At 36.5% G+C, this 24,903-nt stretch overlaps 3 protein-coding genes across 7 annotated transcripts in view; 1 reads left to right on the top strand and 2 right to left on the bottom strand.

Annotated features, from left to right (window-relative positions):
- Positions 1 to 1,257: 1,257 nt before the first annotated feature.
- LOC122135532 (leucine-rich repeat-containing protein 10B-like) lies at positions 1,258 to 5,259 on the bottom strand. The gene is given in 3 exon segments (XM_042715044.1): positions 1,258 to 4,147; positions 4,149 to 4,540; positions 4,794 to 5,259. Coding segments are annotated over 2 exon segments (1,224 nt in total). The 5' UTR covers positions 4,256 to 4,540; positions 4,794 to 5,259; the 3' UTR covers positions 1,258 to 3,030.
- A 3,175-nt stretch (positions 5,260 to 8,434) lies between these two features.
- Positions 8,435 to 20,005, top strand: LOC109079315 (acyl-CoA 6-desaturase). The gene is made up of 13 exons (XM_042715043.1): positions 8,435 to 8,591; positions 9,470 to 9,714; positions 10,816 to 10,926; positions 12,248 to 12,445; positions 12,662 to 12,763; positions 14,588 to 14,713; positions 14,792 to 14,852; positions 15,678 to 15,754; positions 15,863 to 15,960; positions 17,685 to 17,781; positions 17,859 to 17,938; positions 18,015 to 18,140; positions 19,420 to 20,005. The coding sequence occupies exons 2-13, from the start codon at positions 9,508 to 9,510 to the stop codon at positions 19,469 to 19,471; spliced, it is 1,335 nt and encodes a 444-aa protein (XP_042570977.1). The 5' UTR covers positions 8,435 to 8,591; positions 9,470 to 9,507; the 3' UTR covers positions 19,472 to 20,005.
- Positions 19,688 to 24,903, bottom strand: part of LOC109079314 (epidermal growth factor receptor kinase substrate 8-like protein 2) — a 34,667-nt gene continuing 29,451 nt past the window's right edge. For all 5 annotated transcript variants that reach the window (XM_042715039.1, XM_042715038.1, XM_042715042.1 and 2 more), the window contains 9 exons: positions 24,389 to 24,537; positions 23,820 to 23,967; positions 23,706 to 23,740; positions 23,469 to 23,574; positions 22,962 to 23,111; positions 22,814 to 22,862; positions 22,545 to 22,722; positions 21,297 to 21,429; positions 19,688 to 21,206 (listed from right to left, as the gene is read on the bottom strand). In XM_042715039.1, the coding sequence (XP_042570973.1) occupies positions 21,138 to 21,206; positions 21,297 to 21,429; positions 22,545 to 22,722; positions 22,814 to 22,862; positions 22,962 to 23,111; positions 23,469 to 23,574; positions 23,706 to 23,740; positions 23,820 to 23,967; positions 24,389 to 24,537 (1,017 nt within the window). In that variant the 3' untranslated portion in view covers positions 19,688 to 21,137. The remainder of the gene's footprint in view (positions 21,207 to 21,296; positions 21,430 to 22,544; positions 22,723 to 22,813; positions 22,863 to 22,961; positions 23,112 to 23,468; positions 23,575 to 23,705; positions 23,741 to 23,819; positions 23,968 to 24,388; positions 24,538 to 24,903) is intronic.

Genomic DNA, 24,903 nt, shown 5'->3' with positions numbered 1-24,903 from the left:
CTCATGCTGACACACTGTCACAATGGCTCGGATTACATTTCTGACACCAGATGACTTCTGCTGAGATCTGGCAGTGACAGAGATATTACTGTGAGCGCCAGTAACACGGATATGAAGTATCAAGCGCCGCAGAGGCGGTCCAGTGCTCATTCACGGCTTGCTATGTGGCTGACCTTGGCACAATGGCATTAACATAAACTAGCAGTAAGCTGCTAAATGATTAAGCACAGAGACTATGTTCTCCTCTTCAGGCCTGGACTGTGTCAGAGCGCTCAACCACTCCGCAGATACTTGCTGCCTGAGGATCCAGGGCTAATGGCTATGCCACAATCTCTGAAAAGGACTATTAGAGAGATTATTAGACATGTTCTGTGCTGTTTTTACTTGTCCTTTTTTTATTGTTTTATTGTCTGTCAGGCCAATTTGAATTGTTTTTCATGTCCATAACACAAACATTGTTATGCACCAAAGTTTAATATGTTGTTAGGTGTTTGTTCGAATCCCAATCCAAAGTATGAGCAATTGTAATGGTAATGCTTGTTTTAGTAACACCACAAATAGTACGTTTTAATAAAAGGGAGAGTCTGTTTACCTCAAAATAGCAACACTTCAGCAACCATCAAACCACTTTTTTGATCAACTGTTCAATGTCTTAGCTGAAATCATAGCTCTACCTGCCAGAGTCAACACAACTCATCCCACCATACGCAAATGTGCAGGGCTCAGGTGTCTTTGAAACAGCAAAGTTTCACTATACAAAGCGTTCATTTTTTCTCATCTGCCGACCGTAAGTTCTTTTGCTTTGCTCAAAGTATGCACGCCATCTGAGATGTCTAAGTATTTGGCTGTTTGCAGATGTGAATGAAAAATCTATTTAGGAATTGAAAACTAGCTTTTTTAAAGACACCTGATCCGTGCACATTTGCGTATGCGTGATGGGTTTGTGTTGATTCTGGCGTGAAGATCTGGGCGGAGACATGCTTCCTGTCAAAGGTTGTGCCAAAACACTTGTTTCAGATTCTTCGCAGCACTAATGACAGACTCATAGCTTTATGTAAATATTTTAACAGATGGGTTTTGACACTCTTTCGGGGAGAGATGAGAAGTGACAGGAGATGGAGAGAGAGTTTAAACAGCATAATGATGGATGAAGGAAGAAAAGAGGAAGGAGGAGGAAAGGGCAATGAAAACACACTTCTTGACTAGAATGAGAGAGTTGAATTAGATGGCAGTGGTTTCTCCAGATGAACTCTATAATTCAAAACAATTATTTTTATTCTTGAATTATGCATTTGGGAACAAAGAGTTTTGAGAAGTAATATGACTTTCTTCCGTAGAACACAAATGGTGAATTTTCAAGATTTTTCTTTTTTTTTTCTTAAGAATGTGAATAAGAACTTGTATTCATCAAGCTACAAAAATAAAAAAGCACCTTTAAATTATCAGAAAAGTGGTCCATATGATTGTTATATTGCAAGTCTGAAGCCAAATTGTTATTCCCTGAAAAACTTTTCCTAGATTTCCCATCATAATCAATAAAGTCGTCTAAACTTCTTGCAGTGGAGACACCTTCTTTGATTATGGTTGGTGTGATCTAGTTTGCTTTGCATTGTGTCGCATGGCTCGCCTGTGGTGTTAATTGGGTGTTAAACACTATTTTCATTTTTATACCGTCACCCAACCCACAAACCTGCTGGATCCATTACAGTCTTTGCTCTGGGACCTAATAATTTACACATTAAGCGCTGCTCTCTCTCAGTCTTTCTCCCAAAACATCACTGACTAAGTACCCGGGCCTTTTATGGATTGTACCCCCAACTATTCTTTCTCTGATGTTTCTCTTCTGTCCGCACGCCTCCACTCTGACTTTCGCACATTGAGTCCTTCAAGCTTCAGACGAGAGAGAACATTTACTTCTATTAGTGCTAACTTGGCTAGCTCTTCCCATCTGTCTCAGATCACGTCAGCGTTGTTCCACAGCCAGACAAATAGGATTCTCCGAGTCCGACAAGACATGAATCATTAAAACATATTTAGCAAACTCATTGGTTATTTAATAAGATAATATTTGGTTTCACCAACACACATCGCTGTAATTGCAGCATCAAGTGTCTTATAAACAGTACACTCGTGTCAGGGTAGAGTTCCAGACACACATCACTTACACACACTCACCAACAAAAATGCCTGAGCCCTGCTCTTAATTAAAAATACGTAGTTTTGACGCATAAAAAAGGTCTTCACAGTTGATTGTTACAAATGACAAGTCTTAAAATCATTAAACCCTGTAATTATTGAAGAGAGTCCTGTGTTTGAGGATTGCAGTAATGGTCTGGCCAACAATAAATGCCTTCTAATAATAGCAACACTCACTTATACTTAAGCTGTATTTTATAAGTTGTGTTAAAGATTTTCATGTTTCCTGAGCCATCATTTACTCACCCTAAAGTCATTCCAAACCTCTATTCCTTTATGCAGAGTGTAAATGAAAATATTTTGAAAAACCTTGCAGTGTTTTTTTTTTTTTTTGTCTATAAAATGAAAACAAATAGGGAACAATATAGTTCTGGACCCCATTGACTTTCATTATATGGAGAAAAAAAAATTGTTTATCAAAATATCAACATGAGAGTGAGCAAATGATAGCAGAGTATACATTCTGGATATTGTTTTTAAACTTGACCTTTTATTCAACTTTCCAATCAGACATAATTTAATATTAATGTTAGCAGATGCTTTTTATTAGAGCGACTTGCAGTCATTTTCATTGCCCCATAAAGCATCCTGGGGTTACTTAAGAGCCTTTTTTGGGACCCAATAATTCATTGTTACTCTCCAGTTCATCCTTGGGATTGAACCTGCAACCCTTGCAGTAACACCTCAGATGCTTAAAGTGGAAGTGTGTAGCGTCCGCACCAAAGAATTGCAAAATTGATTAAAACAAACAGCAACTCTGTTTGCAGAAACTACACACTTCAGATTAAGTAAGTAGAATATCATGACCCACAGGTGCAAGGATCAAGGTTGTTCTCACTCTTCCCCTTCATATTCATAGTCCATTTCTTCTCTCTCATACTCTAACTCCGCCCCCTCGTAGCTTTCATACCCCTCCCCCTCGCAGATTAGCTCCTCCCTTTCATACTCCAGACTGTCATCGTCATAACCAAGCCCCGCCTCCTCGAAAAAGGCCACACCTTGTCTCTCAAACTCAGCACCTCCGTCATTATTTTGTGGTCCGTTCTCATCCCCAGTTGGGGTTGTTGATGGAACCGACTCATTTGTTACCTTTTTCTTAGCAGCTGCCAGGTTAAGGGCGGAGTTTATTCTGAGTTTCTTGAGTATTCCATGAATGACCGGACTGGCTGCCGCTGCCGCCACGGCTGCCGCCTCCTCTGCTTCCTTTTCTGCATGTTCTTTTGCCTCTCTCCTTCTCCCTCTAGCCTGCAACACCTCCTCAGCCCCCTCCCCGACTATAAGCACCTCCTCCCCTACACGTGGTGGCTCCTTCACAGGGTTGTGGTCGTAGGAGAAGAGTCGCAGCGCCGGTAGATGATGCAAGTTTGGGAACTCTGATATCCGATTGCGGTCCATGTCCAGAATCTCCAGCTGCTCCATCTTGAGGAGCACTCGCGGAAACTCCTGAAAGCGGTTTCCATACAGCCAGAGTCCTCTCAGGGACTCCATGCGCCATAGGTCCGAGGGAAGCATGCGCAGACGGTTGTCCCCAATCTGCAGTGAGCGTAAATTGGGAAGGTCGCACAACTGCTTGGGGAATCGCTGGAAGAAGTTGCTCTCCACCCAGAGGCAACGCAAGTTCTGCAGGTTCCTCACTTCTGGTGGGAGGCTCATCAGCCGGTTGCTTCCCAGGTAAAGACACGTGAGATTAGTCAGCTGGCACACCGACAGAGGAATGTCATCGAGCTTATTGAAGTCGAGCGCCAGGGTACGCAAACCCTGCAGCCGCGCGATACCCTTAGGGACATTGCGGAGACGGTTTCCACAGACGTAGAGCTTCTCCAGGTACTCCAAATTCAGGACTTGACGAGGAAGGCGACGGAACTTGTAGTAGCTCAGGTCCAACACTGGATCTCCGCTCTTCAAGAGCTTGTCGACTCCAAGCGGAAGCTCCACATCCTCCATGACCTCCTTCTTCTTTTTCAGCCGTTTTCTCCTCCTCCTCCTCTCCTTTATCTCCCTTCTTTTCCTTTTTTTCTCCTGCTTTATCTTGGGCCTCTTTTCGGGACGAGTTGCCCATACCCTCGGCCGGCTATCCCGGCACTTATCTGTGTGTGTCGTAAGAGTGTCTTTCAGGACGGGGTAAGAGGGTGAGGCGGTCTGTGGGGCTGGCCCCCCCTCCCCGTGTCAGTTTCACTCAGTAGGATTGACCCGTCAGTGACAGAGCCAGCACAGCGACACATGGTGCTCTGACTACAGGCGCCTTCCCCTCAATCCGAGTACAACGAGGTCCAACGTCAGCAAACAAGGCAGCAATACCAGCAAGGAGCCATTCTGGGCGTTTGTGTCGATTGCTTCATGCACTCTTTATAAAATTATGTGCATTAGAAGAGATTATAATAATAGTAATAGTAGTAGTAGTAATAGTAGTAGTTGTAAAAATAAGTATAACTGTTACAGGAAGAATGCTTAATTTTGTCTCCGTAATGTAAACTCAGTTAACAGATGATTGTCAAAGTAGCTGCCAATATTTGCATATTAATTACGTACCGTTTTCATAGGTCATTAGTTATTTATTTAGTAATTTTTAAGTGTATAATAAGCATTAATTGACTCACATTACAGTCACAAACTTTCACAGCGCGTTTCAGTAGTCTGTCGGGTTTGATTGTGTGAACGCTGGTGCTGAGCGTCTCTCTGCCGACACACACAGCTCTTGTCCCGGCCGCCCTGTCTGCGGATCCCGGTCTCGCGCTCTCGCTTTGACCTGGCCGGCGGCAATGTGAACCGAGCCGATGATACCGAACTGTAACTCCGGGTTGCGTGGTCCTAAATCAGACAAAAATCCTCTGAGATGTCAGGTTGAAGGTTCCAGAATCGCACGATTAGATGTCTGTATTTCTTTCCAACGTTGTGCGTTTAAAGCCGTCTCGCGGTTCTCTCTCTCTCTCTCTCTCGGTGTGGAGTTTGCTTAAAGCGTTGCCATGGACCGTCTCTCTTCCCTAGCAACCGAAACAGGGACGTGAGAGTTACACACGAATGTCACGTGGCCCGGGTGGAGAGAGGCGGTCAAATTCCTCTATTCCAAGTTCACGTTATGCAATGCAAACGTATTTGTTATTGTTAAATTATATTATTGTTAAATAAGGTGTATGAAATATTTATTATTTATATTTATCAACATTAAACATTCTTTAAAAACATGATGGTGAACTTTTCATTTTTATTTGTTTTTATAATTCATAAGGGTTTTAAATAACTACTTTAATATATTAAAATACAGTTTTTTTATTTATTTACATGTACATTGTATTGTTTACATTTATTTACATGTACACATAATTATATATATATATATATATATATATATATATATATATATATATATATATATATATATATATATATATATATATATATATTTAATATTAAAAGCATAAATTTCATTCTTTATATAAAGGAGATATATTATTATGAAAAGCAAAACAGATAAGAGACAAAGAAAAGCTATTTGGTGCGATAAATAAACTGTAGGCACAAAATCCGAAGTAAAAATGTTGGTGCATGTCAGCAAATCAACTGCAACACAACTTTCTGTGCTGCTCAGGATGCGCATAATTGCATAATATCTACACAAAATAAATAAAAATATGTACAGTATTTTAACGGTGGCACAGTGAGGACAGACAGACGAAGGCTGAACAAACTACTAATTTTGGTGAGATTATTCACACTCAGTTGTTCTGCTATGAAAATAACATTCAAAACTAAATCTGAATGAAGTCCACTCATGGGCAGGCTTCCAAGTCATACATGGCCTGTTCAAAATTTAATATACTATACTATGAACTATTTATGTGAAGCATTATATAATGTTTGTTATTGATTTTTTTTTATTATGAAGTCAGAATAGATTTATGTCATATAGAGATGCGTCTTCTTATTATGATTTGTGGTGTTGCACATACTGATAAGTGTCTAAATTACTCTGCCCTATATAGGTGTTTTTCTGCTGAAGTGTTGTTGTAATGCATCAAAGTTCAGCCTTGATGTTCCACGGTGTCAGAGCAGCACAAACCCCCCAGTGGTCAGCTCACTTCATAGACCTCTGAACCTGATGCTAAGTGAGCAAGTGCTGAGATTCGGGTCAGAAATCAGGCTACTCCAGATGCCTTTAAGATTTTCATTCATTAGGAGATGATATTTCTCATTTGAAATCGTCATTTTAATTTTCTAACTTATGCACAAACATATTTTAAAGTCTTGTTTTACGATGTCGTCCATTATCAAACAGTGGCAACTCACAAAGTTGGTTTCGATGAGGTTTTGGTAAAGTTTATTCATTTTATAACCATTTCATGTTTTAGGGCTCAAAAAGGTTTTTCACTGGAGGGCAATATAAGTTTTGGACAGCAGTGATCTCCATGAACACTCACTGGAGCTAAAAACTGGGAGTTCAATCCATTGGTAGTAGGTTTCTTCGCAGACATTGCGATTTAAACTAGTTAAAACTTTTGACTCAATATTAAAAAGTGATTTTTGTGGTGTTTGAAGTGGATAAACTCTTCCTAAATGTGATCAGTTGTACTAAATATCTTCCATCTTCTGCCTGCATGATTTTATGAATTTATGAAGGTCAGGGCTGTTGTACAACTGTTTTATGATGGATGCATTTAGAACCAATAAAAGCAATGTCTGAATCACTTTCAGAAATCAGAAAGAAGTCCTCAATTGATTAGTATTACTAACCTAGCTAAAATTAATGAGCCAAGCTGATGATTTTTATAATGTGTCCCTGCTTTGACGGTTTTGCAGTGCTTTTAAAACATTTTAGGTCAATATGACATTTATGCATTGCTTACATATGATATACAGGTTTATTGAATTGATGGGAAAAGAATGTTATTTCTATTGAAATCTACAGATGTAAGCCTATCCAGATATACCTTTAATTATTTTACAAGTATAGAGAGTTTTTTTATTTTTCATTCTTAAGTTTAGCTGAAAATTACGTCTGCTAAAAATTAGGTAAAAGAACTGTGAGCTAAAGGGAAAGTAATGCTGCAGCCGCAAAATGTACTTTTATGCATCTCTGTCCCTGCAAATTAGCATTTATGAGCATGTAGGCCTAATCATCTTATCTTATTTTATTATAGGCTTTATCAGAGAAAAAATGATTCACAGATGTTAATATAACTTGTGAATATAAATTGTGATGGATGGTAAAATGCAGCTGTAGAAAATAAACAGGTTCAGAATAAGTCAGTGTTTTCTTTTGCATGGAAAAGTCCAAAGTTCTTCTTTTTTTCATTTGAAATGTTTAACAGTCAGATCAGTCACGAATATGTGCCGATATCACGTGTCCTATAAGCATTGAGAATTTTCTTGTATGCAAAAGTTTCTTCCCCAGGCAACATAATAAATAGTTAAATATTTCCCCTTCTGTGCAATACCCCTTTTATTTACTCAATGCTACCCTAAATCTAATTCCATCCCTTGTAAATTCTATTCTATACACCACAACTGTACATACAAATTTTGTCAATTTCTGTTTATATTTATAAATTTATATTTCTTATTATCTGTGTTGTTGTTGCTGTCTCTGCGTAGCTTCTGTCACCAGAACAAATACCTTGTATGTGCAAACATACTCGGCAAAAAACTCTTTCTCATTCTGATTCTGATTCTGAATTCATTGGAACAACTGAATTGGAAGGAACCGATCAAATTTAGTATAGTAGCAACGTTTTGGGCATTACAGTATGGCATACGGTGACTGCATGTATCAGTTTATAACTGATGTTCATAAATTATATCATCTTGATGCCAACATATGAAATATTCTTTAAATATAAAGTCAAAATCCTATCCAAGCTGTGTTTTTAAAAACAGCAGAATATAGATTTTCACTAAAAATTATAAGGAAACTCGTACTTTTTATTGCCAAACACATATTTGGCAGTATTCTAGAGCAAGATGTAACATGCATTGTCTCCTTCAATTAAACTCATGTCACTGTATTGTTACTCATTTTCAATATGAAGTAAGGTACGATGAAGTATGGTGAGGTACATTTCTTATAAACAATAAGAGGTTTTAATGTAGCATTCTGACATTATATTTCAGTTGAAATCAGTGATGTTGGTTTAGTATGACGGCACTTTGCAGGCAGGATGTGAGACTCGAACCCAAGTAACTCCTCTTTATCTCGCGCTCTCCCCTCCCTTCCAAAGTTCTCTCTCTCTTCCTATTGGCTGATCGTTCGCGAGACTGGCGCAGAGACGCGCGCTGATTGGCCGGTGGCACTCGAATGATCTGTTCGGAATTCTGCAGAAGTACAAGTGATGAAGAGTGACGCTTCTCTTTCTCATCACACACTAACCAAAAGAGTGTGTGATCAAAGTGTCGCAGAGAGGGTGAGTGAATTACTGAAAGTTTAACCTCAGTGCATTTTCTTTCTTTCTTTCTTCTCATGTTATGTAACATAATGGATGCTTGCATGCATTGACATCATACTTTCGTTTTCCTTAATGAAAAGAAAAGATGCTTTTTCATTTTCAATGTAATATTTAACAGTTTATTCATTTGAAATGTTCAAATACGCAGTTCTGAAGATTTTAGAGTTGATTTTTGCGATGCTTTTATTCCTGCTTGGTTTTGCATGTTGGTTTGTCATGCAAATTGGAAAAAAAGAAAATAAAAAAGATTAACAGGTGTGACTATAAAATAAGGAAGCAAGCAAAATCTCTCGGAACGTGTATTTCAGCACGAGCCTTCTGGTTTTCTTTGCATAATTAATGAGGTTATGTGAGCATTCATTGTCTCATTCCTAAACAAAGACAAGGGTTGTATTTCAGTGCCCTATAAAAAGTGAAAATTGTGTTATTTCAGCCTGGCCTGATCCTAAAACGACTTTCATTGGTGTAACCTAATGGTGTCAGGTTGATTCTGTAATACATTAGTTAATTTTATTTTTACTGGAACAAAATTCAATTTAGGATACCTACGGATATCAACCTGTCATCATGCCTGAACATTGGGCTGTGTCTCATAATCTCTGAGAGCTCCCTAACTAGTCAGCTTTTTGGGCATCATGTTTGGGATTTTTTTTTTTTTTTTTTTCACAATGTAGACTTCCACAGTGTGGATTTTTACATTAAATTGTGCATAATTAATGGCAGAAGTGGACATCAAATGCAATTTGTTGCATGTTTTTTCAAGTGAGTCAAACTGTTCTTAGACACTTTCATAAAAAAAAATATGATATATTTAATTGAGTTACTTGGTCTTACAGTGCAAAATAAGCAGCAGTGAGTCAGAGTTTGATCAGTTATGGGCGGCGGAGGACAGCAGACGGACCGGATCACCGGGACCAACGCGAGGTTCAGCACTTACACCTGGGAGGAGGTACAGAAACACACTAAGTCTGGAGATCAGTGGATCGTGGTGGAAAGGAAGGTGTATAATGTGAGCCAGTGGGTGAAGAGACACCCCGGAGGACTAAGGATCATCGGACACTATGCTGGAGAAGATGCCACGGTAAAACACTCAACATCAATACATTTACTGTACAGTTAACACAGAAGAATTTTATATACTGTACATCACATTACTGCAAAACAATGTGTCTGTTAACCTAGTGAGCTACCTACCTAGACACCCTTTTTTTCCTTTATAGTTAAAAAAAATTGTGCTAAATTCATTCTATAATATCTAAGTATCGACCATATTACTGCAAAACAGGCTTAAAATCGACTGAGATAACATTTTGTGCATCATGACCAAAAATGCTATTTAATGTATACATTTTTACACTTCATTATTGTAAAACAAAGGCTCATACCCTACTGAGCTGTCTAGACCTTTGGTTAAAATGTTAAATAAAATGCCCTTTTCCGCCATGGAATGAAAAAATAAAAAAGTAATTGCGAATTTTTATCTCACAATTCTGAATTCTTTCTCACAATTCTGGGGAAAAAAATCTGAATTGTGAGATATACTTAATAACTCACAATTGAGATTAAATGTTAATTAACTAGTGGGAATGTATAATATGCAGTTGTGAGGTATTAACTTGAAACTGCGAGAAAAAGGTCAGAATTGTGAAATACAAAATGTTGTGATTACCTTTTTTATTTTTTGTTTTGTGGCAAGAAAAATAGAAACAAACAGAAAAACTCAGAATTTAGAGAAAAAAGTCAGAATTGTGAGATACAAACTCAGATCTGTGAGGAAAAAAGTCAGAATTTTCCTGAATTTCAAGAAACAAAGTCCAAATTATGGGATAAAAAGTTGAAATTCCCAAGCAATCATTCTGTGGCGGAAATGGGCTTCTGTAGATTATGGCCAAACCTAATTTAGAAAGTAAGTTTTACATAGTCAAAACCAAAATTGGTAGGCATCATGCAAAAAATGCTATGTGAATAATTAATCATGCGAAAATTAATATGCATTGACATTCAAATATAACAAATGTTACAAACTAGGCAGTATTCTGGAGTATTTTAGGCATGTGTATCTAATGCTGTCTTGGTAGGAGGCTTATTAAAGCAGCTGTTTGCTTCATCGTTGTTGTGATCGATTCAGATATGAATAAAATAATGATTATCAGTGTGGAATTTCTTTGATCTGGTGTGACAGGAGGCGTTTACTGCGTTTCATCCAGACCTTCCGCTGGTGAGGAAATACATGAAGCCGCTGTTAATCGGGGAGCTGGAGGCGTCTGAACCCAGTCAAGACCGCCAGAAAAACGTGAGTCTCCAGACATTACCTACACAGAATAGATGATTAAAACCTTGTTGTGGATATAGAATTTTGCTGACACTTCAGTCAACTGAATATGGATTCTCTAAATAAATCTGGATGATGTATATGAATAAGTATGATGAATTACTAGAAAAAGACAAAGAGATATATGAAGTGAATTTTGAGTAAAAAGGAATAATCTAAAATTTAACATTTTTAAAATATAGTATTTATAGTAAATATAGTATTTAGTTTTTCAAAACTGGATAATGTGCATCTAATTTAAAGAGCAGTTCTGAGTTTTCTGTGCGTCACTACAGACAGCTATTTGAATTTCCATGAATCTGTTGCCCTTCTGGTTAGGATGCACTTATCAAATTCAGAATTCAGTTAACGAGCGTGAAATTGAATCACAGGAAGTTGAGTTGAAATTCAAATTGGGATGACAGGAATTTACTGAATTAAAGTTCAAAGAAACTTATCAGGGAAATGATTCTGGGAAAGGATTGCATCTGTGTTCCTGGAAGGCTTAAAAAACCTTCAAATGCCAAGACATTTTTAGCTCTTTTAACACCTTTAAATAAGTCTGTCAAACAGTCAATCTTAGTTCAACTAATGAACTTCCCTTTTCTAAAATTGCCTCTTTTTTGCTGTTAATTTTTTTGCTGTTAAATGACATATTTATGGCAGATATATATATTTGTACAGTATGTATTCATAGATTATATCTTGAATTCTGATGTTTTTTATCTCAGAATTGAGAAAAACAATGTCAGAATTGTGAGATAAAACTGAGAATTACAGCAAAAAAATAAGAATTATGAGTTAAAAACTTTTAATTACTTTTTTCATTTTGTGGCAGAAACAATCTCTATATATCATTTCTAAAAGTGTCTGCTGAGTGAATAAATGTTAATGTATTTAATTTTCTATTTTAATTATACTTCTTTTAATTCAAAGTCTACATCTATTTCACATATAAGTGCTGCACAAAAACAGCTACTGTGTATTTTATGAGCTCTGGATCGTGACCTTCCCATCACAGAATGACTGTCAGGCTGTAATTCCTCTTCCCAGACACCCAAATAACAGCTTGTTGACTAAAGTGTAACATTAAAGCACAAAAAGCAATGCACCGCTCAGATTAACCTTTGGCCGAAGACACGAGTCACACACTCCAATTCAGCTTTCACTCCTCTTCAACTACATTCACGCTTTAAAAATTCAGGTCACTTCTGCATTTAAATGCGATTATCACTTCCTTCACAGTGTGGATGTGACCATAGAGGACTGTATTTGTTATGATTTTACCTTTGTTTTTTCTCAGGCTGCTCTTGTGGAGGATTTCCGAGCCCTTCGTGAGCGTCTGGAAGCTGAGGGGTGTTTCAAAACCCAGCCCCTGTTTTTCCTCCTGCATCTGGGTCACATCCTGCTCCTGGAGGTCATCGCCCTGATGCTGGTGTGGTACTTTGGAACCGGCTGGATCAACACGGCCATCGTTGCTGTTTTAATGGCTACCGCACAGGTATAATGGACATGTTTCATATAATCGTGACAATGTTTAAAAAGAGCAGCAGAATTGGTAACCAAAATCTGCTGCTTTTTGGATGCTGGTGTGCTTAACGTAACAGTAGCTGGTCAAAGAGGAGTTTTCTTGCAAAGAGCATAACTGGGAACTTCATCTTGATGCAAAAATCTACAGTGTGAATGATCATGTTTTTGGTTTGTTTTTTGTCTATAGTCGCAGGCTGGATGGCTGCAGCATGACTTCGGTCATCTGTCTGTCTGTAAATCCTCTCGATGGAATCACTTAGTGCACAAATTTGTCATCGGACACCTGAAGGTACTAACATATCCTGCCCAGTCTTCACTAAAAAAATGATCTCTCAGTCACTTAAGCTTAGTCCTAGACTAAAATGCATGTCTTGGCTGTTTTAACTGTTTTGATTGACTGATCTTAAAATATATCAGTTCCATTGTTTTGTCTCAAGATGCACATCAGTAGTGTTTTTTTCCAAGGCACGATTATATAACTACTTAAATGTCCTAATTGAAATATGGCCTAATCCTGGCTTAATCTAAGCACTGACTTTGAAACCAGACATCTGTTCATAACGACTCTTTTACATCTATTAAACACAAAAACGTGAAATACTGAACAATAGTATTCAACTGAAAAAGAAAGCTGGATTTTGAGACACGGCTTTTAAAGTTGAACGTCACACAGCATCTTAAAAATGTGGTGCAAGACACTGAAAAATCTGTGGGTCTAAGACATCCATTTCATAATGATGTTTTGCATTTTTTAAAAGCAAAACCGTGAAATGTTGATCAATAGTATCCAACTGGAAAAGAAGGCAGGATTTCAAGACATGGTTTTAAAAGTCAAAACTTACCACAGCATCTTAAACCTGTAGCGCGAGGCACTGAAAAACCAATGATATTCATTAATGGCTGTGTTTTTTTTTTTTTTTTTGTTAAGTTAAAAAGCTAAATGTCAAACAATAATGTCCACCTGGAAAAGAATGCAGGGTTTTCAGCCATGGTTTTAAAAGTCGAACTTCACACAATGTTTCGAAACCTTGGTACAAAACACTAAAAGAGCCGCGAAACAAAGACATTTGATTATAATGCCGTTTTTATAAGCAAAATCTCGAAACATCAAACAATATTAACCACTTGGAAAAGAAGGCAAAATTTTTAGATGCCTTTTAAAAGTTTAACTTAAAACTGCAACTTAAAAACTTGGTGCAAGTTTTTTTTTTAAACGATGTCAATGACATCCAGTCATTACGGTGTGTTTCGCATTTGTAAAATCAAAACTGCAAAATGCTGAACAGTTAGTATCCACCTGGAAAAGAAGGCAGGGTTTTGAGATGCAGTTTATGAAAGTCGAATTTCACAAGGGAGACACTGAAAAAGATGAGCCAATCACATCCGTTCATAACGACTTTTCCCAGTTTTTAAAAGCAGAAACACGTCAAGCCAAACATTAGTATCCACCTGGACAAGAAGGTGGCGTTTCAAGACACTTTTAAGTTTTTATAAGTTGAAAAAGTTAAAAATGCAGCGCAGTGAAAACAAAGCAAAAACACATTCTGTGTGGACCACTTTAAAAGTGCAGTTTCAGTTAAGGCTTTAGTTTGTTTTTTTGTTTGTTTTTTTTGTTTTTTTTTGCGAAGTCGTCCTAGGTAATGTCATAGTAGCTTGACTTCGTCCACTATGTATAAACATCAATCAGCTGACCTGTTTGAAAGCTGTAATAAAAGAGGTGTTGTGCGACATGTATTATTCCACTCGATTACACACTGTGCCTTGTATTTTTCAACAGAGATATGCTGTAGCTTGATTACGCAAAACCGCGCATTAGCTTGATTACAACTGCACATGCAAACAAATATATTCTATATTATGTTCAATAATATAAATATACGTAAATATGATTCGCTCAAAACCAAAAAAATTAAAATGCTCTTCATTTTGATACAGTTTGTCACATTGTTAGCTTAGCATCATGCTAACGAGAAACCTAAGTGTGCTTTCGCATGAGGAGTGCTGTTTGTATGGTCATGAAAGTTGCTACAGATAAAACATCTAAATTTGTCAGAGTTTCAGTTGGAAACCTGTTTTGGTCTGCTAGTGTGTCTGATGTTTTTGTGTTCCTCAGGGAGCGTCTGCGGGCTGGTGGAACCACCGCCACTTCCAGCATCACGCTAAACCCAACGTGTTCAAGAAGGACCCGGATGTCAACATGCTCAACATGTTTGTGGTGGGAAAAGTGCAGCCTGTGGAGGTACAAACACACCATCTGCATGATACATGCATGAAGAAAATACTTGATCGGATCTGACTTGACTCTTTCTGTCTACAGTACGGCGTTAAAAAGGTTAAGCATCTGCCTTACAACCATCAGCACAAGTACTTCTTCTTCGGTAAGTCGGTTTGTGGCTACAGGGATGTTTACCAGATTCCTACTGGAATTTATATCATAATTTGGATTGTAAAGGATCGTAATGAAAATAAGTAACAATCAAATAAGATCCTACTTGATAAACTGAAGTTTGTCTGACACGGTACGCTTTTGTACAGTTTGTTTTGAAGGTATTTCTTGTTTGCTTAATCCTCTATTAAACAAATAGTGCTTAATTTTCATATAATTTATATTAATAGAAATGTAGCATTTATAAATAGAAAGTTTCATTTATTTATGTCGAATTCACATAATATAATATAAATGTTTATATAAGTGGTATTTTATTTATATATTATAATGTAATTTAAAAATATTAATATATCATAATAATATTAAATCAGATACACACACACACATCCACATATATATATATATATATATATATATATATATATATAATTCACTGTGACCCAACAGAGCTGTACATAACATTTTATTACATATATACTGTATTTTATATATATATATATATATATATATATATATATACACACACAATAAGAATGTAAAATATATATAATATCATTTTAAACATATTCACAAACTTGAAATGTTTATTAAATATTTTGCCATATATAAAAAATTTGGCAATGTGTTATCATTAAGAGTCCCATTTAGCACATTTTATCATGTCTTTTTTGCAAATTTCTTCTTTAAATTAGCACAAAATGTCTGTTTATGTGCCAATTATGATTTTCACTAAAAATATCTCCATCCTGTGGGCATGTTATAAACCACCAACCAGGCTTGATGTTTAACACCTTTTCCTGTCGTTGTTTCTCAGTTGGACCGCCTTTGCTCATTCCAGTTTTTTTCCAGTTCCAGATCTTTCACAATATGGTCTCACATGGTCTTTGGGTGGTAGGTTCCCATGATCACTTTGGCTCTTTCCATGTTCATGCAGCTGATTGTGATTTTACAGCACTTTCTCTGTCCTTATCTTATCTCTTCTCGTCATATCTCTTTTAGGACCTCGTGTGGTGTATAAGTTACTACGTTCGATACTTCCTGTGTTACACGCAGTTCTACGGTTTGTTTTGGGCGGTGATTCTCTTTAATTTCGTAAGGTAAAAAAATAATTTCATCTACAACTTCTGCTTAAAATAAATTTCTTTTCAATGTAATATTCCAAATGCATTCACACTGGCTGAGAAGCAAAATACAATCACTTATAAAAAAAAATAAAAAAATACCATGGTATTGGTATATATTAGTTATTTGGACATTTACCACAGTAGTACCATAGTATTTGTGGAAATGCCTTGATATATGAATATACGATATAAGTCAAAGCACTACGGTTTTATTTTTACACACTGCTTTGTTTGTGCCAGACAGAGAGAGAGAGAGGTGAGTGGGCGTGTCCTTCACTGATCGCTCTCTCATTGTCTGATTGCTCTAGTCTCCGCCCACTCCTCCTGCACCAATCAGAACACTGGAGCACTGATTGCTCACAGCTGCTGGTGTGTAAAAGGTCATAAAGCTGTGTGGTGGCTTTTTGTTTTTGTAACACATACAGTAAACCAAAAGTTTCTGTGACACATTTATTTAAACAGACATTAATGGAGACGTAAACTAACTAGCTGATAAAGCATGTGTAATCCAGTGCATATCTATATCAAAATGCTCCACGCTAGTGTTATTTTTTTCTAGCTGACTATCGAGCTTTGAACATGAAAGGCTTTCCTGAGGTTCTGTCACACTGTTTACAAGCTGGTTTATTGACATCTTTTTGCAGTTGAAATGCTCATCGACTGAAAACAGCACTTACCAAAATTTCATCACAATAAAAGATTTGCTAAAAAATAAGAAATCGATGTTGTCAGCACAGCCTCAGTGCTTGCACAGTTGACATCTTTAACTGTTGTAGTTTATCCACTTTGCGTGCACGAAATAGACATTATCCAAATGCAACATCAAATGTCTCCACTCTCCAAAACTCTTTCAGCCACAACTGAATAATTTTGGTAACCCAAAATTTTGGTGCATCACTAATTTCCACATTACATTTTCTTTAAATGTTCTGCAGTTTTCCTCCTGTTTTAAATAAATGCGTGCAATGGGTAAAAGCTACCCATATATCAAAGTACCATGGTATTACCACCAGATGCTCAGAAAATAAAAAAGAGAGAGAGAATGTTGATTGATTTGTATAAGAGAAGTATCATGTGAAGTGCTTTCAAATAGTAGGTATGTTTACATGCTCTGCTAATTTTTTTTTGTCAATGGGAATGAATTCAATCTGATTTCAGATTCTGAAAGTTGTTTATATGAACCCCTTAACACTGCAATCCAAGTCACATATTCATTTACATGTGCATTACTTGTATCGCCAACAAAAACACCATGTTAATCTCAGTCTCCTCCACTAACCAGCTCAAAAGACGAAAATATGACAAAATATATGTAAACATACGCATCACAGAACTGCGTACAGTATGTGTCCAAGTAGTTCTGAATCTGATATATATTCAGATATTCAAATTCAAGTATTTAGTTCTTTCCTGTTAACTGAATTAGTACAGGTGTACACCCCCCTCAAAATCATATCATTTTACATTCAGTTCAATCTAACTAGGATTTATCAAGAAGTCTTCAAAAACTCATTTAACCCTCAATCAAACGTCAATACAATAAAATTAAACAAAACTAAAACATATCTAACCACCAAATGACCAACAAATGCTTTAGGTGATTTATAGTTAATATTGTATTTCTGTGTAACACAATGTAATTGTGAGATCCTGGTTAGGGTAAAGTCACATGATTGTGGTGTTCCTGTGGGCCGCAGGTTCATGGAGAGTCACTGGTTTGTGTGGGTGACCCAGATGAGCCACATCCCCATGAACATCGACTACGAGAAACACCAAGACTGGCTGAGCATGCAGGTACATTCTGAGCTGTCACAGCCGCACTGGGTTTAAGTCATTCTACCATACCAATTCTATGCATTTCTGTCATTTAGCTGGTTGCAACCTGTAACATTGAGCAATCCGCCTTCAACGACTGGTTCAGCGGACACCTCAACTTTCAGATCGAGCACCAGTAAGAAAAACAAAAGTGTGAAAATGGCTTCAGTTTATCTTCGGCATTTCACAACTGTGCTTTGTTCTTGTCCCAGTCTCTTTCCCACAATGCCTCGGCACAATTACTGGCGCGCCGCTCCACACGTGCGAGCGTTGTGTGACAAATACGGAGTCAAGTACCAAGAGAAGACCTTGTACGGGGCCTTTGCGGACATCATTAGGTATAACACACACCTGAAATCTCACGGTTTCACCTTCAAAAAAAGCTTTTGCTCTGAACTATTCCTATATAACATGAAACAACATTGACAACCAATTTAATCGTCTGTTGTGGTTGGGGTCAATTTGGCCCACACTTGATTTTTCAAACTGCTTGAAATCCCGCTTAACAGGTTTATTTTTTTCTTGAAAATTTAGGGTCATGAACGTGCATGCAAAGTTTCAACAGACGTATTTTGGAAAGGCTGCACAAATTTTTTTCTGACTTTGTGTCTGGGTCTTACTGACACCCCCATTGACCCCCACTGAAGCAATAATAACTGGTTCAAATAAAATATCAAAAGCAATTAATCATATGTTTTATTGAACAAAACAGCTAAAATACATAACGTAATAAAACAATATAATCAAAAAAAACCTACATATTGCATCAACAGAAATTCTTGCAGAAGGCGCCAGTGGCCTTTTTACAGTGCGATCTAATTCTTGTTTAATATTGACTAAACATTTAATTCAAATGCCTTTTTGATATTTGAAGAACACGTGGACATCAAAACATGCAAACTCAGAGCGAGGGTTTGAAGTTTCGATGAACATTTAGCATATTTAGAAAGATAATTCTGTATTCTCCTGTGTTGGCGTAGGTTTATAAGTGATTTACCGAATAATTCTGATAGAAATGTGCACATTCTTCACAGATGAACATTATAAGCAACTCAGACTCACAGCAGATGCAAAGATGGAGTTTTAGACGTTCCGCATGTAAATGATAACTGTTTGTGTGGAGCGGCATTTACTGTGAACAGATTATGACTATGCTTTGTGATTTTTAAATGGTTTTAATATTTTGTGCAGCCTTGTAAAACAGTCTAATAATGCTTTTCGTGGACTCTCATCCATGGAATGCACCACTTTTGGTATTTTGCTGGTTAATTGACACGGGCAAAATGCAATCGAAGCTTTTTTTTTTTTTTATAATGTACTCTAATTTAATCGAGGACTCGTGGCAGCCCTTCTTTATTTACAAATCAGTTTTTTTTTCAGTTTTTTTTTTTTACACACAACAGGAGGGTTAACATTTTTTTTACACACAACAGGAGGGTTAACAAGACATTTGCTGTGAGAAACAAGGAAAAATGTAGAGTGGGAGTTGATTTTATCCATTTGGGAATTGATTGGATTGTGAAGTGTCTATATATGAAGGACTCATACCTATTCATATTTTGTGTGCATATACTGCCAGATGCTTCAGCACTAACTGTACCATTACTCTCCTCTCAGGTCTTTGGAAAAATCTGGAGAACTCTGGCTGGATGCGTACCTCAACAAATAAAACCTCTCTACTGTTTGCATTTAAAAAAATAAAAAGCTGAGCAGAATCCACCAATCAGAGAGAGCATGTCGCAGACTAGACATTAAAAAAAGTCTCTTAACTAAAAGACCAGTCAATCAGATTGCTAAAATGACACGTAGCACTTTTGTTTTTGATATTTAAAGGGTAATTGTGGCACTTTGAATGTGTTTGAAAGAGACTGATCAGAGAGATGTGGGTCTTTCTCCTAATAAAAAAAAAAAGTATCTGAAGGTACATGAATGTGCATGATCGTGCCTGAAAGTCGTGTGATTGCTGGATTACAATCGCTGAAATTTAGATTTGCATAGTTGCTAGAGGCATTGAATATTTTGAGGATAATTTCTGAGGCACAATCTTTTAGCAGTCACTTTATTTCTTAAATTTACAATACAGTAATTTTGTTTTTATAAATAACATTTGGAGAAACTAGCTGGATAATACTAAGAGGCTGTACTTCTGGTTTTATATGACATGATTTCCTACTACTGGTAACCAATTAAACTGATTAAACCTCATCTGTGTGTCTTTTTAAAGTGTCTCTATTATGATTGAACCACATATTGAAGGATCAAAATCTCTAAATGCCCTTTATACAAATGAAAACACTTGTTGCGTGTTGACAAAGGAAAGAGTGCATGAAATCCAGCTGATAAATCTACTGTTCTCGCGTCATTCATTCGTCATAACGATCAGCATCAGAACGTGTGACGAGACTGAATTTAGCACATTTACATTTTCGTTTCTTTCAAGAACCAACGTCACAGATGCAATCATACATCAAACCCCAGAAAACATTCGCTCCGCTCAATCTTATGGACACGGGTGAATCTCGCCTGTCAACATGTACGGGTCACATTTAACCACAGGATCACAAGAAATATGTATATTTTGCTCAAATTACGTATTTTGAATTTCACCGTAATTTTAAAACATTTTTGAATTACTGTAATATGATTTTTGAATTGCAAAATATAAATACAGGATAGAAATTGTTTTATTGCTTTTAACTTATACTGATATTATGTATTTTTAAATGAATCGAGAATTACAAAAACTCAAAATGTCTGCAGTACTTTGAGAAATTGACCCTAAAATAGTCTATTTCTATAATAAACCTTTTGTTTTTGCGGTGAAAAGCCATTGTACTGATTTTCATTTATGCTGATTTTATTTTTTTCCTACTTGTTTTTTATTTATTTTTTTTATTAATCATCATTGAAAATTACGTAAAAATATTACTTTGAGCAATGGTGGTTAAAATGATATTCAAAAACAACAAAAAATGTTAAAGGTCCTAAAATAGTCTATTTTTAACATAGTTAAATTTATCTTAGAATTTTGAAGCATGACCTGTACATGTTTTCATAAGACCCACCGATATATTGTTTCCATGCAATAGAGAGCCGTATAAGCTTACAACTATTTTCCAGCATGAACAAGATAATGTGTGTAGATAAATTACAATAAGCTCCGTACATACACTAATAATAAAAAGCACCGACAATAAATATACAATTAGAAAACATATTGGATTAGACATTTGGTTGACGATGTGGCAGAATCTACGTCTTCTAACTTCATCGGTGGGTTTGGTTGATGGTTACTGTTGCCAGGTGACCGTTTGATTGACAGTCCATGTGAGCATTTAGGCAGATGCAATTTTCTCTTGCTGTTTATTCAGAATCTCCTGCAGTTCTGTATCTCCTCGACTCTTCTGATGGAGGGAAAAGAGACAAATGAGAAGGTGTTTAGCAGTACATCTATCTCTCTACATGTATCATATTGTGGATGAAGTGTTTCTGACCTCTAGTTGTGCTTTCTGGACGGTGATCTGGCTGTAGACGCGAGATCCCTCGTCTCCACACACGGCCTTCAGGTTCTCTTTATTCAGAGAGAAGAGCTGAGAGCCGGTCAGGATTCCCAGACGCTCCACCGTCCTGACAGACAGACAGACACATTATTTCTCAACTTTATACTTCTTAATTATGTTACTTTTTTAAAGACCCCATGAAATCAAACTGCCTTCACCTAGCAACAGCAAAGTAAAGCTGTCGAATGTGTTTTTTCCAGGTTGTGACAAACTAAAGGCTATTGGCTACAATAAAAAAAAAAAAATGTCAATATGTCCCGATGCAACTTCTGATTTCAATGAGAAATGTTAAAATGTGCAACCTGATGTGCATCATGGGGTCTTTTTTTGATTATTCCGTTTTGTTTACTATCGTTTAAGTTGCTAAGTTTAGAAGCTTTAATGAACTCTTAGTAAATATGAACATTTTATTTTAATATTTTTTTCATAGTTTAGAAGGCTTAATGACTTCTCAGAATTTTTTTTTTTATTTTATATTAATGTTTTCAGTTTAGGATTAATGAATTCCAGTAAAAATATTATATTTTTAGTAAATAGTTTTATAGTTTTTAGTTTCATGTTTTGTATATTTATTTTATATACAGTATATATATCAGTTTAGAATTATTTTTAATTGAATAATTTCTTTATATTTTAAAAGGCTTTGAGTTCTCAGTATGAATAAATGCTAAATGTTTTTTATAACATATAATATAGATTTCACAAAAAAAACACATTTTTTTTCATAGTTCAGAAGCCTTAATGAGCTTTCAGTAAAATTGCATTTTTTCATAGTCATAGCTCTAAGTAAAAATATACATATTTTTATTTTAATAAATTCTTTATAGTTTAGAAGGCTTGAGTTCCCAGTATATATATTTTTTTTTTTATTTGAATTTTCCATAGCTTACGTTTTCAGTAAAACAAAAAAAAATCTCTTAATTTGAAAGCATTTTAACTAAAATACATTTCTTATTTTAATATTTATTCATAGTTTAGGATTGAGTTCGCAGAAATAGATATAAAAATATATAAAAATATTTATATTTATAAATATTATATTTTAATAATATAATATTTATATAAATTTTTTTTATATATATATATCTATATATATATATAAAAAAAAAATATATTATTTTTTTTTACACACAATTTAGAAGACTCAAGGAGTTCTCTGTAAAAGCAATTTATTTGACTCACGGTTTGGAGAAGCCCTTGGCATTGAGCCAGTTGGTGACCTCAGCCGGGTTGGAGTTAAAGGTCAGCGGGACAGCAGACTGACGCACCACTTTAAAGTTCCTCGCAGGCTGTTGAACCTTATTACTGGTGATCAACATGAGCAGCTCATCGTTCACTTTGTCCATCTGTTGAGAGTGACCTGAGAACAGTGATGGAGAAACACATCAAATACACACTTCCAGGTGTTTTCTGATCCAGAACCTTCTGCTCATATTTGTCTCAAAACTCACCGTCTTTGTCACTGCCCAGTGAGCCGGAGGGCGACTGTCCTCGGTATGACTGCATGAGAGTGAGAGCAAGACAAAATCATGAAGAATTAGTATTTTTAATGATCAAAAATCTTGTTTTTCTGCTGCTTTAGTGTGTACATGTGTTTACCGGACTATAAGGTGCTCCTGGACTGTATGACGGGTCAATAGAAGCATGAGGATCCTCCAGTTTTACCACATCCAGGATATTATAGGGCACATATCCCGCCTGTCCACTTCGGTTCCTCAACTTCCACCACTGCTTATCATCCTCCAACACTAAAACACACAGTGGTTAGTTCTTTCTTTCATAACAACTCAACACAACTTGTATTGCACTAAATTTTGCAAGTGCTTTTTGTCAAAGTAAGAGTATAAAGCTATAAAATGAATGTGTGTGGCAGCTCAGATCAGTTTATCTTTTGGGAATTTGATGAGAAATGTTCAAAATGAGATCGCTGACTTTTGAGACTTTGGTTTGTTGGCACAGTTTGAGAAACTCTAGAGGAGGCATGAAATTACTATTTTCACAGAAGACTTGAGTGAAAACTCCATGAGAGCTCAATTTAATCTCATTGCTGTCTTTGAGAAGCACTTGAGATGTTTAATGTGATTATTTTTTTTTTTTTTTTCATACCTCCAGAACTTCATCCTGAAGCACCGACAGCTCGTTTGCATTACGTGCCACAAAGTGGTATCGGATCTTTGCATACTTGCGAGAAGCAGGAGTTGTCGAGAAAGACCTGAAAAAAACATGATCAGCCAAAAAATAAAGGATTTTAACCTTTTGAACACAAGAAGTGCCTTTTTTCTAATGTTTACTATAATTCAAAACCTCAAAGTTACTGAGATACAGATCTGACAGCTCACTCACCCGTTTGAAGAGAGCGATGACTGGGATCCAAAGAACTGAGATGGAAAATATGAAATGCATTTAATACAGAGAAGAGATTTTCACACGCAGGAGATCGAGACTCATCTCTCTCACCTCTTTGGGTCTGTATTCTGTCTGCACCGGTGCACCGGCGCTCTCCGTCTCCCACGGTGACGAGCGGAACAGTTCCACCGGAGGCTCCCAGCCGTTCCGGAACTTTGGGACGTACAGAGGAGCGCACTGATCTTTCGGCCAATCAGCTCTAAGATACACAAAGACATGCACCGAATTAAACAACATGGTAAAACATGCATGCATTTGTCCATGACTGATGCTAATTAAGAGAATTTATTTATTCATTCATTCATTCTACAGAGATAACATTAAATATATCCCATAATACTTCATATAATAGTAATAATGATAATATCAGCCATTAAAAGACTCACATTGGTTGTTCATTAGTCAAAACTGTTAAAATAAAAACCTTTCTAATAACACATGTAATCCTGTTTATGATACCATTGAAAAGAGAATTTTGGGATTCACGAGAGGGAACTACCATCATCTGATACTGACCATCTCAAAAAAAATAAAAAATAAATAAAATAAGCAAACATTGGCTGGTTTAGCTCGATGTATCAGTGTATCCTGTAACACATCCACAGCGGTTGAGTCATCACCTGGGCCGTGTCCAGCCGTCTCCCAGCAGCTCAAAGATGGTCATCTCTTTGGGAGTCAGGTGTCCTTTCAGGAAGTCCACTGTGTCCCGGGACAGGTGAGGAGAGATGACCACACGCGGCAGCTCAGGACTGCCACAACTCTGCAGAATCTGAATTCACACACACAAGTGTTTTTATAATCGAGAGCTGTGTACAGTGTACACATTATGACTGGATGAGGCCTGAATGAGCCATTGAAAATAACTGTTTTACACCATTGCATTCTGTTATTATACCAAACAGCATACTGATGATGATGATGATTATTAACATTATTATTATTATTACTTCTACTACTAATTTATTTCTTGGTGGAACAAATGATTGTGCTACTATAATTTAAACGTGCATTTTGTTGCCAATGTTTATTTATTTATCTTTTAGGGTTATTTATAGTCAATATGTACCAATGCAACTTCTGATTTCAATCAGAAATGAGAAATTAAAAAAGCTGCACCTGATGCGCATCATGGGGT

The sequence above is a fragment of the Cyprinus carpio genome, chromosome A25 (genome assembly GCF_018340385.1).
Source record: "Cyprinus carpio isolate SPL01 chromosome A25, ASM1834038v1, whole genome shotgun sequence".
NCBI classification, from domain to species: domain Eukaryota; kingdom Metazoa; phylum Chordata; class Actinopteri; order Cypriniformes; family Cyprinidae; genus Cyprinus; species Cyprinus carpio.
This window is presented reverse-complemented; position numbering and strand designations above follow the sequence as displayed.

What these genes read in the sequence shown, in the direction of transcription:
- LOC109079315 (XM_042715043.1), top strand. Translation starts at nt 9,508, where the DNA reads ATGGGCGGCGGAGGACAGCAGACGGACCGGATCACCGGGACCAACGCG. An exon ending in ATGCTGGAGAAGATGCCACG is followed by an intron (nt 9,715 to 10,815) that starts GTAAAACACTCA and finishes CTGGTGTGACAG; the next exon opens with GAGGCGTTTACTGCGTTTCA. An exon ending in GAAAAGTGCAGCCTGTGGAG is followed by an intron (nt 14,714 to 14,791) that starts GTACAAACACAC and finishes TTCTGTCTACAG; the next exon opens with TACGGCGTTAAAAAGGTTAA.